General features: G+C 37.9%; 1 protein-coding gene across 15 annotated transcripts in view; it reads left to right on the top strand.

The window, feature by feature from the left end:
- Mbnl3 (muscleblind like splicing factor 3) overlaps nucleotides 1-12,676 on the top strand; it is a 92,497-nt gene that overhangs the window by 66,440 nt on the left and 13,381 nt on the right. For all 15 annotated transcript variants that reach the window (NM_001310515.1, NM_134163.5, XM_006541435.1 and 12 more), the window contains 4 exons: nucleotides 183-347; nucleotides 7,931-8,122; nucleotides 9,210-9,446; nucleotides 10,480-10,630. In NM_001310515.1, coding sequence (NP_001297444.1) covers nucleotides 294-347; nucleotides 7,931-8,122; nucleotides 9,210-9,446; nucleotides 10,480-10,630 — 634 coding nt within the window. In that variant the 5' untranslated portion in view covers nucleotides 183-293. The remainder of the gene's footprint in view (nucleotides 1-182; nucleotides 348-7,930; nucleotides 8,123-9,209; nucleotides 9,447-10,479; nucleotides 10,631-12,676) is intronic.

The raw sequence follows: 12,676 nt of genomic DNA, 5'->3' as shown, positions 1-12,676 counted from the left end.
TTCAGCTGGGAGATAAAGATGGTAAGAATGTCAATTTTACAGGGCTGTTAGGAAAAGAAAATGGGTGACTTCGTGGCTAGTGCTTGTGACTGTTGGTTCTTAAGAGCGCAGAAAGTTTCTATAATTTCTTTAACCATACCAGAATTATTAAACAAAGATTTATCTAAATTTTTTGCTACTAGGGTCGGTGCACTCGTGAGAACTGCAAGTACCTCCACCCTCCACCGCACTTAAAGTCGCAGCTAGAAGTTAATGGGAGAAACAATCTGATTCAACAGAAGACTGCCGCAGCCATGTTCGCCCAGCACATGCAACTCATGCTGCAGAACGCTCAGATGTCATCTCTTGTAAGTTACCACAGGAGGCTATTGAGTACTTGATGGTTTTGTTCATGGTACCTTTTCAGAATAGCTAGACAGACTGATGGAAGATAGAGTTCATGTTCTACACTATTAGTTGGCCAAATATATTTGCCTTCTAACTCAGTGCTGGTAATTAAGTTGATCAATTAATCTTCATGAAACCAACGAGCTCCTTAGAGCTCATTTGGCCTTCAGTAATACTTGACATGAGCCAAGTATTTTTAATTTATTTTTTACACTACATATTCCATTCCCTGCCCCTCCCCATCCACCCTCTGACTGCTCCACATCCCACACCTCCTCCCGACCCACCCTGTCTCCACGGGGATGCCCCATCCCCCACCCCACCTGACCTCTAAACTCCCTGGGGCCTCCAGTCTCTTGAGGGTTAGGTGCATCATCTCTGACTGAGAATAAGTTGATTATTGCTAGAAGCTTTAGGTGAGGGTAGGGAGATGTTGGCCAACGTTTGACTAGACTAAGACCATTCTCAGGCTCTTATGGGAATAAGCAAGGAATAGAGCAAGGTGTTATTGACACTTGAGCAGGATATATCCTATAAAGGCAGAGCAGGGATCTCTTCAAAGGTCAAGACACAGCCTCGGGGTGCAAGTCAGATGCCATTTCAGGGAATCAGAGAGTCGGGCATAGGGTAAAGTAGGGGTGAGAAAAACTTTGTTCTTTCTTTTCAGCCTGTGACATCCTCTGTGTCTCCACTCTCACTGCGTGGAGGAGGGATTAGAGAGGCTCATGCTGGGCCAATTTAGAAAAATGTTTTAAAAGAAATGAGTAATACATTTGTTAAGTTTTGAACATTCTTTAATTGTGCTTTCTAATTCTATTCTCCATGAGTTTGATAATAGGCTAAAAATATATGTATATGTATTTCCGTTTTTTCTTTGGTGGGTGTAATTTCAGATCTCAAGCTTAAGAAGATAACCAATATGACTCATGAGAGTACAATTTATTTTATGGCATGTTACAGTAGATAAATAATACATAGAAGACCCCCCAGGGAACAATTAGAAATTGTTTTTCTTCCTCATTTAGTGATAGCTACTGTGATGTAATAAGTTAATATGGATTAATTTCTACCACTAGTATGTACACAAAAGTCTAATCCTGCAATGGTTGATATGCTCCTCTATGGTCTAGGAAGTTGCTTCGTAGAACTGTTGTAATTCAGCTAATGTGTGCAATTTTAAGTGAAATACTAGTCTCATCTGGAAGAAATCTCTTTAATATGAATCCTGATCTTGATATTGCAGCGGGAATGTAAAATTTTGCTTAATTTCTCTGGTACCGATTCCTCCGATAATCAGTTCTTTTTATCTCTTTTAATCACCCCCTTACTAATAGTTTGATGCTTGTCCTTAGAAGAAATTTGTTTAAAAATTAATGTGTTTATGTGATCACACATTAATAAGCATTTGTATCACTAGTTTGAACTTCAGGTCTTTCCACAAAGCATACTTTGATTTGTTTCTAGGATACCAGAAGAGTGCATCTGCCTTTGGAAAATTGACTATAGCTTGCTTATTATAAGCCCCTAGATAAAGGGAATGTCAGCCTACAAAGACTGAGAGCTAGAGAGCAGACTCTGTTCAGTTACACTGAACAATGAGTGAAAAACACACCTAGACAATTTAGCTGGGATGCTTGCTATGGTAGGCGGGTTTGTTCGCTGTATGTAACAGGTATGCACTGACATTTGCTACTGTAAAGATGTACCTTTGAAAGCTTTTAGGTGGCTTTCTTAAGAAAGTTTAGCAGGTAGAGCAAGCAGTGTGGCTCCCTCGCATTTTCCCAACTCCTTTAAAAAGCCAGTGTTTCTGATGTTCAGACACGGTTTACATTGTCAAGAGGTAAAAGAACACTGTAGAACATAGTAGAAGTAAACAGACCAGAAAACTCTCAAACAAAGTGAAAATTAAAAAAATAATCTCAGCTTCACAATGAAGAGTTTTAGTGATATGAAATATGTATCTAATAATGTTTGCTGTTGTACCTCAGCTGTTAGCCATTGAATGAATATTTCTTGTTCTAACAAGATCCTCCACATTTGTCACATCGGGCTAGTCTTTTTTTCTCCTGTAGCACTATCTTCCTAATAAGCATGCAAGGCTTTGTCTTTGCTTTTGTGTTTTACTTTGTCCCAAACTTGATGATGCGATAGGAACTCTTAGTGCTCTTTATAAATACTTGTGAGATCCTTGTTCATCTTGGCTCTTCCCATCCCCCAGCAAACAATTTGCATTTTGTTTTGTAGTCTGTTAAAAAAACAAGGTAAATTTGATTTTTAAAAATATTTTATTTAGGTATCATTCACATACAAAAACCATGTATGCGTGCAATACACACAATTTGGTATCCCTAGTGATAAGCATATACCTATAAAGCCACCACAATTCACGCCACAAACTGTATCCTTAAAATAGTTTTCTTTTTCCTTTTCCTACTGGAATACTAAGTTTCGTTGAATTCCATTATTGTCATATGGTGATCACCAACAATTGATTGTTAGGTCCATTCTTGCTTATTCCTCAGAATATTCCAAAGGCAGCCTGCCTACAGAAGCAGTCGTTTGCTCGTTTCCTATGCTGATCTGAGTTTGGGTACTCTGTTGTAATTCCTAGGCCTCTATTGCACCTTCTCCTTCCACCAAAGAATGGTCAATCTGAACTGTGATTTGCCCCTTATAGTCACTGTAGTCTACTTATCATTTGCCTACCTGACTAGCTTTAATGTTTCTTTTTTCCCTAAGGCATCTATAATTTAAATGTCAACAAAAAGACCAGGGGGAGTTGAGGACAGTTGTTTCCTTTTAAACCAACTTTTTCCCTCAGCTCTCTCAAGCGCAAAGGTGGCTTATTTTTAACAATCATGAGTAGATAAACACTACTATCATTTTTCATTTGTTTATAAAGATAGCTCATACTTGTTGAGGTACCATCTAACTGGTCTGGAGACTATATGGGTCTTCTGCAGCATGCCTTTTGACTATTTCTGTCCCTTAAGAACATCACTCAGTAGGTGACCAAGTTAAAAACTATGAAACACAGGCTATTCAGTTGTGCTCTATGTGAACAGTAAATAAGGTCAGATAGAAACTAAAACTGTGCATTTCATTTCTGTTCATAATTTTCTGACGGTAATAAGCCCAATAAAGATGAAAAAGGCTTACATCTTTTATACTACCTCAGTGTCTTCAAATGAACAATACAAGGATGGTATTATAAGAGTGCTTGTAAAATTTAAGGGCACTGTTTTTCTGGTATTAAAATCGGCTCCACAAATTGCTAACAAATGTCTAACCTTAGTAAAAGCAAATGCGTAGTCTTCTACCTCTAGATAGAAGCTCAGAGATGGAAGGCCATACCTATTCTGTGGCCGCTAGGTCATGCTATAATTTACATCACTTAAAATCTTTTGTGTTCATCAATAATTGTAACTGATGTTGGATATTACTGAGAATAAGTAGGTTGCTTTTGTTAGAGAGACAATGGATTTGGCATAACATTTAATTTTCATTTATTTATGCTAACTTGATGAATAATTCATTTTACGCAATGTGTTAGTGTCCCTAAAATGTTTATAAACTAGACACATGTACTTAAGGAATAACTTTTGCTTTTTTCTTAATTTTTAAATGGAAACATATTTACCCACATATTTATGAGGTACACTGCAATAATTTTATAGATGCATAGAACGTGGAATGCCAATCAGTGGAATTAGCATTTTCATCCCCTCAGTTAGTGGAGCCCTGTGTTGAGAACCTTCGGACACTCAAGATGTGAGCTACTCCAGTTACTCAAATCATTATATGAAAGAGACACCTGGACTTCCAGGGTTATTGGCCACTGTTCACAGTAGCTAAGATAAGAAATCAACCAAGGCCTTCAAGAGGTAACTGGCTAAGGACTTAGAATCTTTATTGAATTGTTTTACTATTCAGAGTCCTTTAAGAAGATTATTTGCTAGGCTTTTAAGATTTTACCTTGGAAGACTATTGTTTTCCCATAGTTAATCACTAAGTAGCAACTATAAACATATATGGGTAGGTGTGTGTGTGTGTATGAATTCTTATATTTGAGAGAAGTTAAATGTCCATAACTTTTTGTAAAAGGAGCAATTTCCCTGTGTAACTAAATATTATTCTTTTAATATTTTTAAACATTTAAAATGTAAAAAGGAGATTGCACATAAATAGAGGCAGGTTATGTTTCCTGAGGCATCTTAATTTGTGGATTCTTATTCTCCTATGCTTGTTCAACCTTTTTTTTTTTTTTTTTTTTTTTTTTTTTTTTTTTTTTTTTTTTCCGAGACAGGGTTTCTCTGTGTAACCTGTGTCCTGGAACTCACTTTGTAGACCAGGCTGGCCTCGAACTCAGAAATATGCCTGTGCCACCACGCCTGGTCTTGTTCAACCTTTTGCCATTTCAACAAGACATTGTCACCCACAAAGTTCATCTTTGAGAAACTATACACTCTAGTTTTTAGCCGGAAATGGTGGCACATGCCTTTAATCCCAGCACTCGGGAGGCAGAGGCAGGCAGATTCTGAGTTCGAGGCCAGTCTGGTGTACAGAGTGAGTTCCCGGACAGCCAGGGCTACACCGAGTAACCGTGTCTCGGAAAAAAAAAAAGAACCTTTTCCTGTTATGGGATGTTGTTGAGTGGTAAAGTATGTTTAGTCTGTATAAGGCCATGGGTTCTGTCCCCAGCATACATACACACAAACCCCCTTACCTTCTTCTTTAAAATAGGCAATAACTTCCAGATGGGCATGTTAGTTCAATTGGCATGAAGGATGTTATATACATAGAGACAGGATTAAGTTGCTTACCTTACTGTAACTGAATGCACAAGCTTGTAGGCTACTTGACTTAACCCATGACTATTAGTCAAAGCTAAGCCATTGACGGTTCTCATTCATAAAGTGGCGCACTTAGCTTGGGCCAGAGGTGGTGTTGAGAAAATAGAAATGCTTATTTGAAAAGAAATAAGCAGCTCAGAAGTTCCTGCTCTGCTCCAGGGCTGTGATTGGAAGAACTCGCTTCGCAATCAAGTGTTACCCACTGGCATTTATACTCAAAGAGGAAATGCTCAGAAAAACTACAACACTAATTTTAAAATCTAATGACAGTCCGGTAGAGTTTGTGGTTAAATCTTTAAAAAGAACTAAACATCTCCAGGAATCGTTTTACCTTTTTAATAGGCTGATTATTTACAGATTTTCTTGTGCTATTAGAAGAAATAACAGACCCTAAGTAGATTTAAATGGTTTTAAAAACAGAAAGAAGTTTGTTTGTTTAAAAAAGATAGTATAAACGAGAGAGGTTAGAACCATAAAAGAAAGTGTGCCTCATGTGAACATTGAGCTTGGCTTTTTATTGAAAATTAATTACAGAAGTTATTTTTTTAGTCTGGAAATAATCTATCCACCGCTCAGCATTTGTTCAATAGGTCCTAGTTGTATTTTTTTTTATTTTTTAATTTTAAAATTTATTTAGAATTGGAAGGGACTTCAGTGAGAAAGGCCTCAAAAGTCCGAGAGAAATCAAATACATGGGAACAAGCCTACTGTGTGGTTCATATGAGGAGATTTTACTTTCAAAGATTCTTGATGATTTTGACATGAGGATGAATCATTGAGTTAGTAAGATCTGACTTGTCAGGCCTAATTCCTGAAGATGATGAGAACTTTGACAAGGTCCTGAGAACTGCTCATCACATGACTTAGCTGGGCTTGGTCAGCCCAGGGCTATCTGTCCTCAAACCTGAGAGCCCCTCCCCAGACTGCTCCATCATCTTCCTTGGCATCTAGTGTGGCCCCTTCATCTTAAAATGCCTTTCCCTTACCCTAATGCGTCCCGTTCGTTTGAGCTGTATTCTTTCTGTTCTTGTTAACAGAGTAGTCAGTTTATTTACTAAATATGCCTAAGGAGAGCTGCTGAAGCAGGAGCACTTCCAAGTCAGCCAACTTGCCTTTCAGGGTTTCTTCCAGCAGCTGTGCTAGTGGAAATTCGAAGTAAGCGTGGAGGATAAGTTAGGGATCGAACTTATTGCCCCTGCCAGACTCCACACATTCCCGTTTTCTGCATAGTTAGAGAGAACCTCTGACTGCAGTTTAGCAAGTGTGGGTGCAACTTGATGTCTTCAGTGAACGAAATAAAAAGAATGAAAGAAAGAACACATGCACGTAGTCAAAACACAGTGAGCCAGCACGTTATTAACATGTTAAATTGCTATTAGAAATGTATATGTAATATATAGTATTCATTGATTAAAATCAAAATTTATTTTGAAATGTGTCTTCAGTTGTATCTACAAGTCACTCAGCAAGTAGTCAGTACTCTAGGGCGAAGAGAACTATCAGCGAAATGATGACCGCATTGTAAAGATGCACACATGCGGCAGGAACTGGAAAACAATGCTGTAAAGTGGTAAAATGTGCCATTCCCGAGATTAAAGGCAATAGACATACCAATCTTTTTGAATCCAGGAATTTTAAGTAGAGACATACCCAAAGCAGTAAATACCACTGCATCTCTAAGGCTTTTCTTTACTAATTATGCTCTAAATTATGGACCATCTAATTCTGCTATCTTATCTCTTCCTCCCTAACAGAAATGCTTGTAGCATTTCTAGGGCCTTTTTTCATATGGCCCCTAGATAAAGACAAGGCTGGGCAAGTCACATCCATTTATGAAAAAGGTCCTACAGTTAAAAAGAAAATAGTAAAATAAAATGACAGCAATATCATCATTTTAGGTAGACAGTAAACTGTTAAAGCATTCACTTTTCCTAAATTACCCTTTTCTCTTCCAAGTCTTCCATAAATATCAGTGGGCTAAGGAAAGAAAGAAGGGTGGGGCACTATTGGATGATTGGGACATCTGGCAGGACAGGCAGCCTTAGAGCCCTTAGAGCCAATTATAGCAGTGAAGAGGGAGGAGGAGGTGTGAGGAGGAGGTGTGAGAAAAGGGGTTTTCAGGAATACACCAAAATCCCACTTCAAGGCATGGCAAAGGTAAGGCAACCAGGAAAGTGTGTGTGTGTGTGTGTGTGTGTGTGTGTGTGTGTGTGTGTGTGTGTTGTCATTCATTGGTTAAATTAGGGCTTTTTCGAAAATCAGCTGACCAGTCAAGTTCATGCCTATAGAGAGTTGTTGCTTTAAAAGCACCTGTATAGGAACTAATAAAAGACAAAAAAAAAATTATCAGGAAACAGTAGTAATTGTATTTGGAATATATATTGTATAATTTCATTTTTTTCATGTAACAACAATTAATAAAAAATAAAGATGTCATATATTTTAATAAAAGTAAAATGGGGCATATGGGAAGGATTTAGAGAAATTATATAATGATATAAATATATAAAATAGTATAATTACATAATAAATATAATAAAGTGATAATTATATAATCTCAAAAATAAAAGAACAAAGAAATAGCAATCAATTGTAGTATTGCTTATATTCCTTCAAGAATGCCTAGTATAATAAATGATAAGAAAGATATGTTTAGCTATAATACCTCATTTTCTCTCTTCTGAACACAGGCGTCTTTTCCTATGAATCCATCACTTGCAGCTAATCCTGCCATGGCTTTCAATCCTTACATGACTCATCCTGGCATGGGCCTGGTTCCTGCTGAGCTTTTACCAAATGGTCCGGTTCTGATTTCTGGAAACCCTCCTCTTGCACTGCCAGGAGTTCCTGGTCCAAAGCCAATTCGTACAGATAGACTGGAGGTATTTGTTAAGACATATATAAATGCTTGCAAACTGAATGTTAAAGTAGATGCATGATGAACCATTTTCAGAAGCTAGTTTGTTGAATTTGTTTGTTTGTTTTAGGTAAGTGCATCCAAGTACCTGTTGAGCCTAGGGAGCCTGAGGAAAAATGTTAACCATTTTTAAACCTCAATTAAACCTTGTTGCGAAGTGGATGAATTTTGTTGTGCAGTAGGTCAAACAATGCTTCAGGAGGGTCCAAAAATGAAGTCCGAGTGAAAATGTTCTCTATGCCTATGCTGGAGCGTTGTAGACTGGGTTACTGGGATTGCTCACAAATCTTTACTTTCTAAAATAGACACTCTTAGCTAGAGTGATAAACTGAAACGAAAAGATGAACGTAACATTCTAACATTATAGACTGTAAAGCCTTATGAATGTAGGCTGTAAAGGAATTGTATGTCTATCCATTTTCTCCGTGTTAAAAAATGATGTTACTACATAAGAAATAGCACATGAAACAAGTATTTCAAGAAAATTTCAAACTGCCTTTAATTTATTGACATCCTTTAGTTTTTCCCTTAATTCTATTCTTTGTGCACTAAAATAAATAACTGGTTGATTGCTTAGAAAGTCAGCTCCATAGGCAGCCAGTTGAATGCCTGCTCATGTATTATAATGGAATCTGAATATACATGTGATTTAATGTGCTTCCCATGTTGGCTGTGCAAAACTACCAATGCACTGCTGTGTGACAAAGAAACACCCCAGGCCTCAAAGAAATAATTATACTTAGGATGGATAGGTTAACTTCAGGATTCAAATACATTTTTCAGTAATACTTTAAAGTCCTATGTTTGTGTAAGGCAAATAGACACTCTTGTCTTTGTAGAAAACGTGGTCCCCTCCCCCAGAGTAGAAACTGTGTTCTTTATCTTAAGGTGAATATTGCTTTATATTACTGTTCACCTTTCATAGATATTTGCTACATAAGTGATAAGATGTATATGTGACTCTCCTATGTTCTAGGAAGGTAAATAAAAGCCAGTCACCTTCCAGTCACCATTGGGAAATGTATGTGCTTTTGTTTTGTTTCCTTCTTAAGGTTTGCCGTGAATTTCAGCGTGGAAATTGTACCCGTGGGGAGAGCGAGTGCCGCTATGCTCACCCTACGGATGTTTCCATGATTGAAGTCACTGATAATTCTGTGACAATCTGCATGGATTACATTAAAGGCCGATGCTCCCGGGAGAAATGCAAGTACTTTCATCCTCCTCCCCACTTGCAGGCCAAACTCAGGGCAGCTCATCACCAGATGAACCATTCTGCTGCCAATGCAATGGTAAGAGCAGGTTAGGACTATGCGCTTTCTGTCTGGGGTGGGGGCGTAGATGACTCATGTAAACCTACTTCGTCTAATATTCTGCATACTCATGAGTATACCTTAACACAAATAGCCAAATTTATATATTAGAAAAGATAGGACCAATTTATTCTAATTATTTGCTAAGTTTCTAATGATAACTATGTAAAAGCTTTATTAATGATGTTAACCCACTATTCTCTTTCTCACAATCTTAGAAAATGGTAAAAATATATGATTTTAAAAGTAAATGATTTCGAGTGTCTTACAATCTGACTATCCTGAATATTCAAAAATGGCAGATGCCCCTGTATTCTATTAGTCACTTTTACTGGCACTTCACCACTCATAGTTTAATTCCTTTGAAATCACAGTACTTAAAAGATAAAGGTCAGAGCTACCTTTCCAGTCTGGTGGCATAGTGTAGGCAGAGGGAAAGATCAAGGCAAAAGGCTGCCATAGCTTCAGGGAGATTTTGATGTGACTAAGGAAAAAGGCCTCTCCTTTTGAGTTAGCCTAGCAATCATTTATAGAGAAAGGTTAGTTTCGATTGATAACACTAAAAAGTAGCAAGTAGGAAAAATATTGTGGGATGCTGTGTGATCCAGTGTGAGAGGTCAACATTAGAAATCCTCAGGTGTTTCACTACATGTTGGCCCTTTGATGGGCAGAAATCCCCTTCCCTCTCCTACTGTCAGTTCTGGCCATCATACCCAAGAACTTAATTATGTATGACAATTTGCTGTTAAAGTTTACAGCCCTACCCTGCCTCAAGTGTTATGGATTGGAGACCTTAAAAGGCCCTTTCTCTTTATATTTCTGTTTTGTACTAACACATTTTGCTCTGAAACAGCCAATCTGTTGTTTGCCCTGCTGGGTGTCCACTACTCCTGGGAAGTCTTGGTCAATGGCTACCTTTGCGATGGCTTCCCAGGCTGTATCACTTTCTTGGTCTGAGCACGTTTTTTAATTCTTCCCTGATACTAGCAATGAATTCATCCCTTCTCCATAGGCCCTGCCGCATGGTGCACTTCAACTGATACCAAAGAGGTCAGCCCTTGACAAGGCCAATGGTGCCACTCCAGTCTTTAACCCCAGTGTTTTCCACTGCCAACAGGCTCTGGCTAACATGCAGATTCCTCAGCAGGCTTTTATCCCAACAGGTGAGAACAGAGCTGGGGAAATATTGGGTTGAACAGTTTGAGTGGGTATTCCGTAAAGCCCCTTCCAAGGGGCTTTGTTGGGGGACTATCACCATGCATTTTGACTATAAGTAAAGTAAAGCTATTGTGTTTGACTTGATATTATCTAGAGTAACATGATTTTGGAGATGAATGGCTTGAAATCAGTGGGAGAAAGATGTTAATAGTTTACTTTTTGGCATTGCTTTTTACTTTGGGCTTCTGAAAGTTGATTCACTTGGTCTAGTCAGCTAATGTCTTGACTCTCAGTGATTATTTCATAGATAGTAATTATCTGTCAAAAGAATTTTCCGCCTTCAATATTGTAAATTTTGTAGTCCATATAACTATGATATAACAGTCAGTAATTTTTAAACCCTCGTGTTTATAGTAAATTTGTGGTCTATATATAAAACAGGTAGTTTCAGCCTCTGACTCTTGCAAACTACTATTAAGTGAAAGTAAGGAATGGGGGATGGGTGGAGTAATGGAGAACTTGTCTAGCATGCTCAAAGTCTTGGATTTAATCTCTACTACTACAGAAAGTTGTGGGATTTTTCTCTTTAAAAAAGCTGTAATAAATAAAGGTACCATTTGCTTTAAAACCATTTGCTTGTAAGGCTTGTAGATTACATAAACATGCTTGATACAAAGCATTGTATACTTAGACATAGGGAAAAAATGAATTGATCAGTCAGTTAATTTTGAAGGGAGCCATTAAAAGTAACTGTTTAGTTATTGACTACAGTCACTCATCAGGTCACCATTTACAAGGCAGACACGATACATTTATATAATAGTTTCTGGAGACGAAAAATGGAGTTCTTTGACATATTTCTATCACTTAGAATGACAATTCATGTCTAATGATGTAGATTTTTCTTCCAAATCTAAAGAAAAATATATAATGCCACAAAGTAAAAGAGAAAACCCATATGGTTTGAAGTAGCTTTTCCTCTCTTCAACAGTCACAGCAATTTCCACCTACATCACATCACTTCATCTGGGCTACTTTTCAGTTTTTCTCATAACTATAGAATAAGTTTGGTGTCCCAGAAGGTCCGGCCAGGAATGGTTGAATGTGGAAAAATTTACACTGTTCATTCCAGGATTTCTTTTCAAGTTTAGAGTGACTGTATGTAGAAGTTAGAAATTTGTTTTGCCAAATTTGACACATATAAAACCTAGTTTTAATTGGGCAAGGTGGTACATGCTCATAATCTCAACACTCAAGAAGCTGACTCAATTTTTTAAGTATAGGCCCAGCTTGGACTAGCTAAATAGCAGATGTGAGGCCATCCTCAAATTCACTGTCTTCAAACTAAAGTTATATACATACACACATATACATATACATATACATATATATATATATATATGTACAAGAAACCTCCCAAATCCTCTCCCCTGAATTCATAGCAAACCTTAAAGCTAATTTAGCTGAGACTCCCCCTTAATGGAAAGCCAGTTGTCAAATAGACTACTCCTCAGTTTCAATGAGGTGTGGGACACATTTTTTTTAAGAAATAGTCTTAATGCATTTTATTATATGATGAATAAATTTTCTCTTTTGCACTATGTTTGGCACAATAACTGATTTATTTTTTAAATTTAATTTTATTTTTAATTTATTTTTTACACTCCATATTCCATTTCCCCCATCCACCCTCTGACTGCTCCACATCCCACACCTCCTCCCCACCCCACCTGGTCTCCACATGGATGCCTCCACACCCCACCTCATCTGACCTCTAAACTCCCTGGGACCACCAGTCTCTTGAGGGTTAGGTGCATCATCTCTGAATGAACACAGACCGGGCAGTCCTCTACTGTATGTGTGTTTGGGGCCTCATAGCACCTGATGTATGCTCCCTGTTTGGTGGTCCAGTGTTTGAGAGATCTCAGAGGTCCAGATTAATTGAGACTGCTGGTCCTCCTGCAGGATCCCCCTTCTCCTCAGCTTTTTCCAGCCTCCCCTAATTCAACAACAGGGGTCAGCTGCCTCTGTCCATTGGTTGGGTGCAAATA

The sequence above is a fragment of the Mus musculus genome, chromosome X (genome assembly GCF_000001635.26).
Source record: "Mus musculus strain C57BL/6J chromosome X, GRCm38.p6 C57BL/6J".
Lineage (NCBI taxonomy): Eukaryota > Metazoa > Chordata > Mammalia > Rodentia > Muridae > Mus > Mus musculus.
This window is presented reverse-complemented; position numbering and strand designations above follow the sequence as displayed.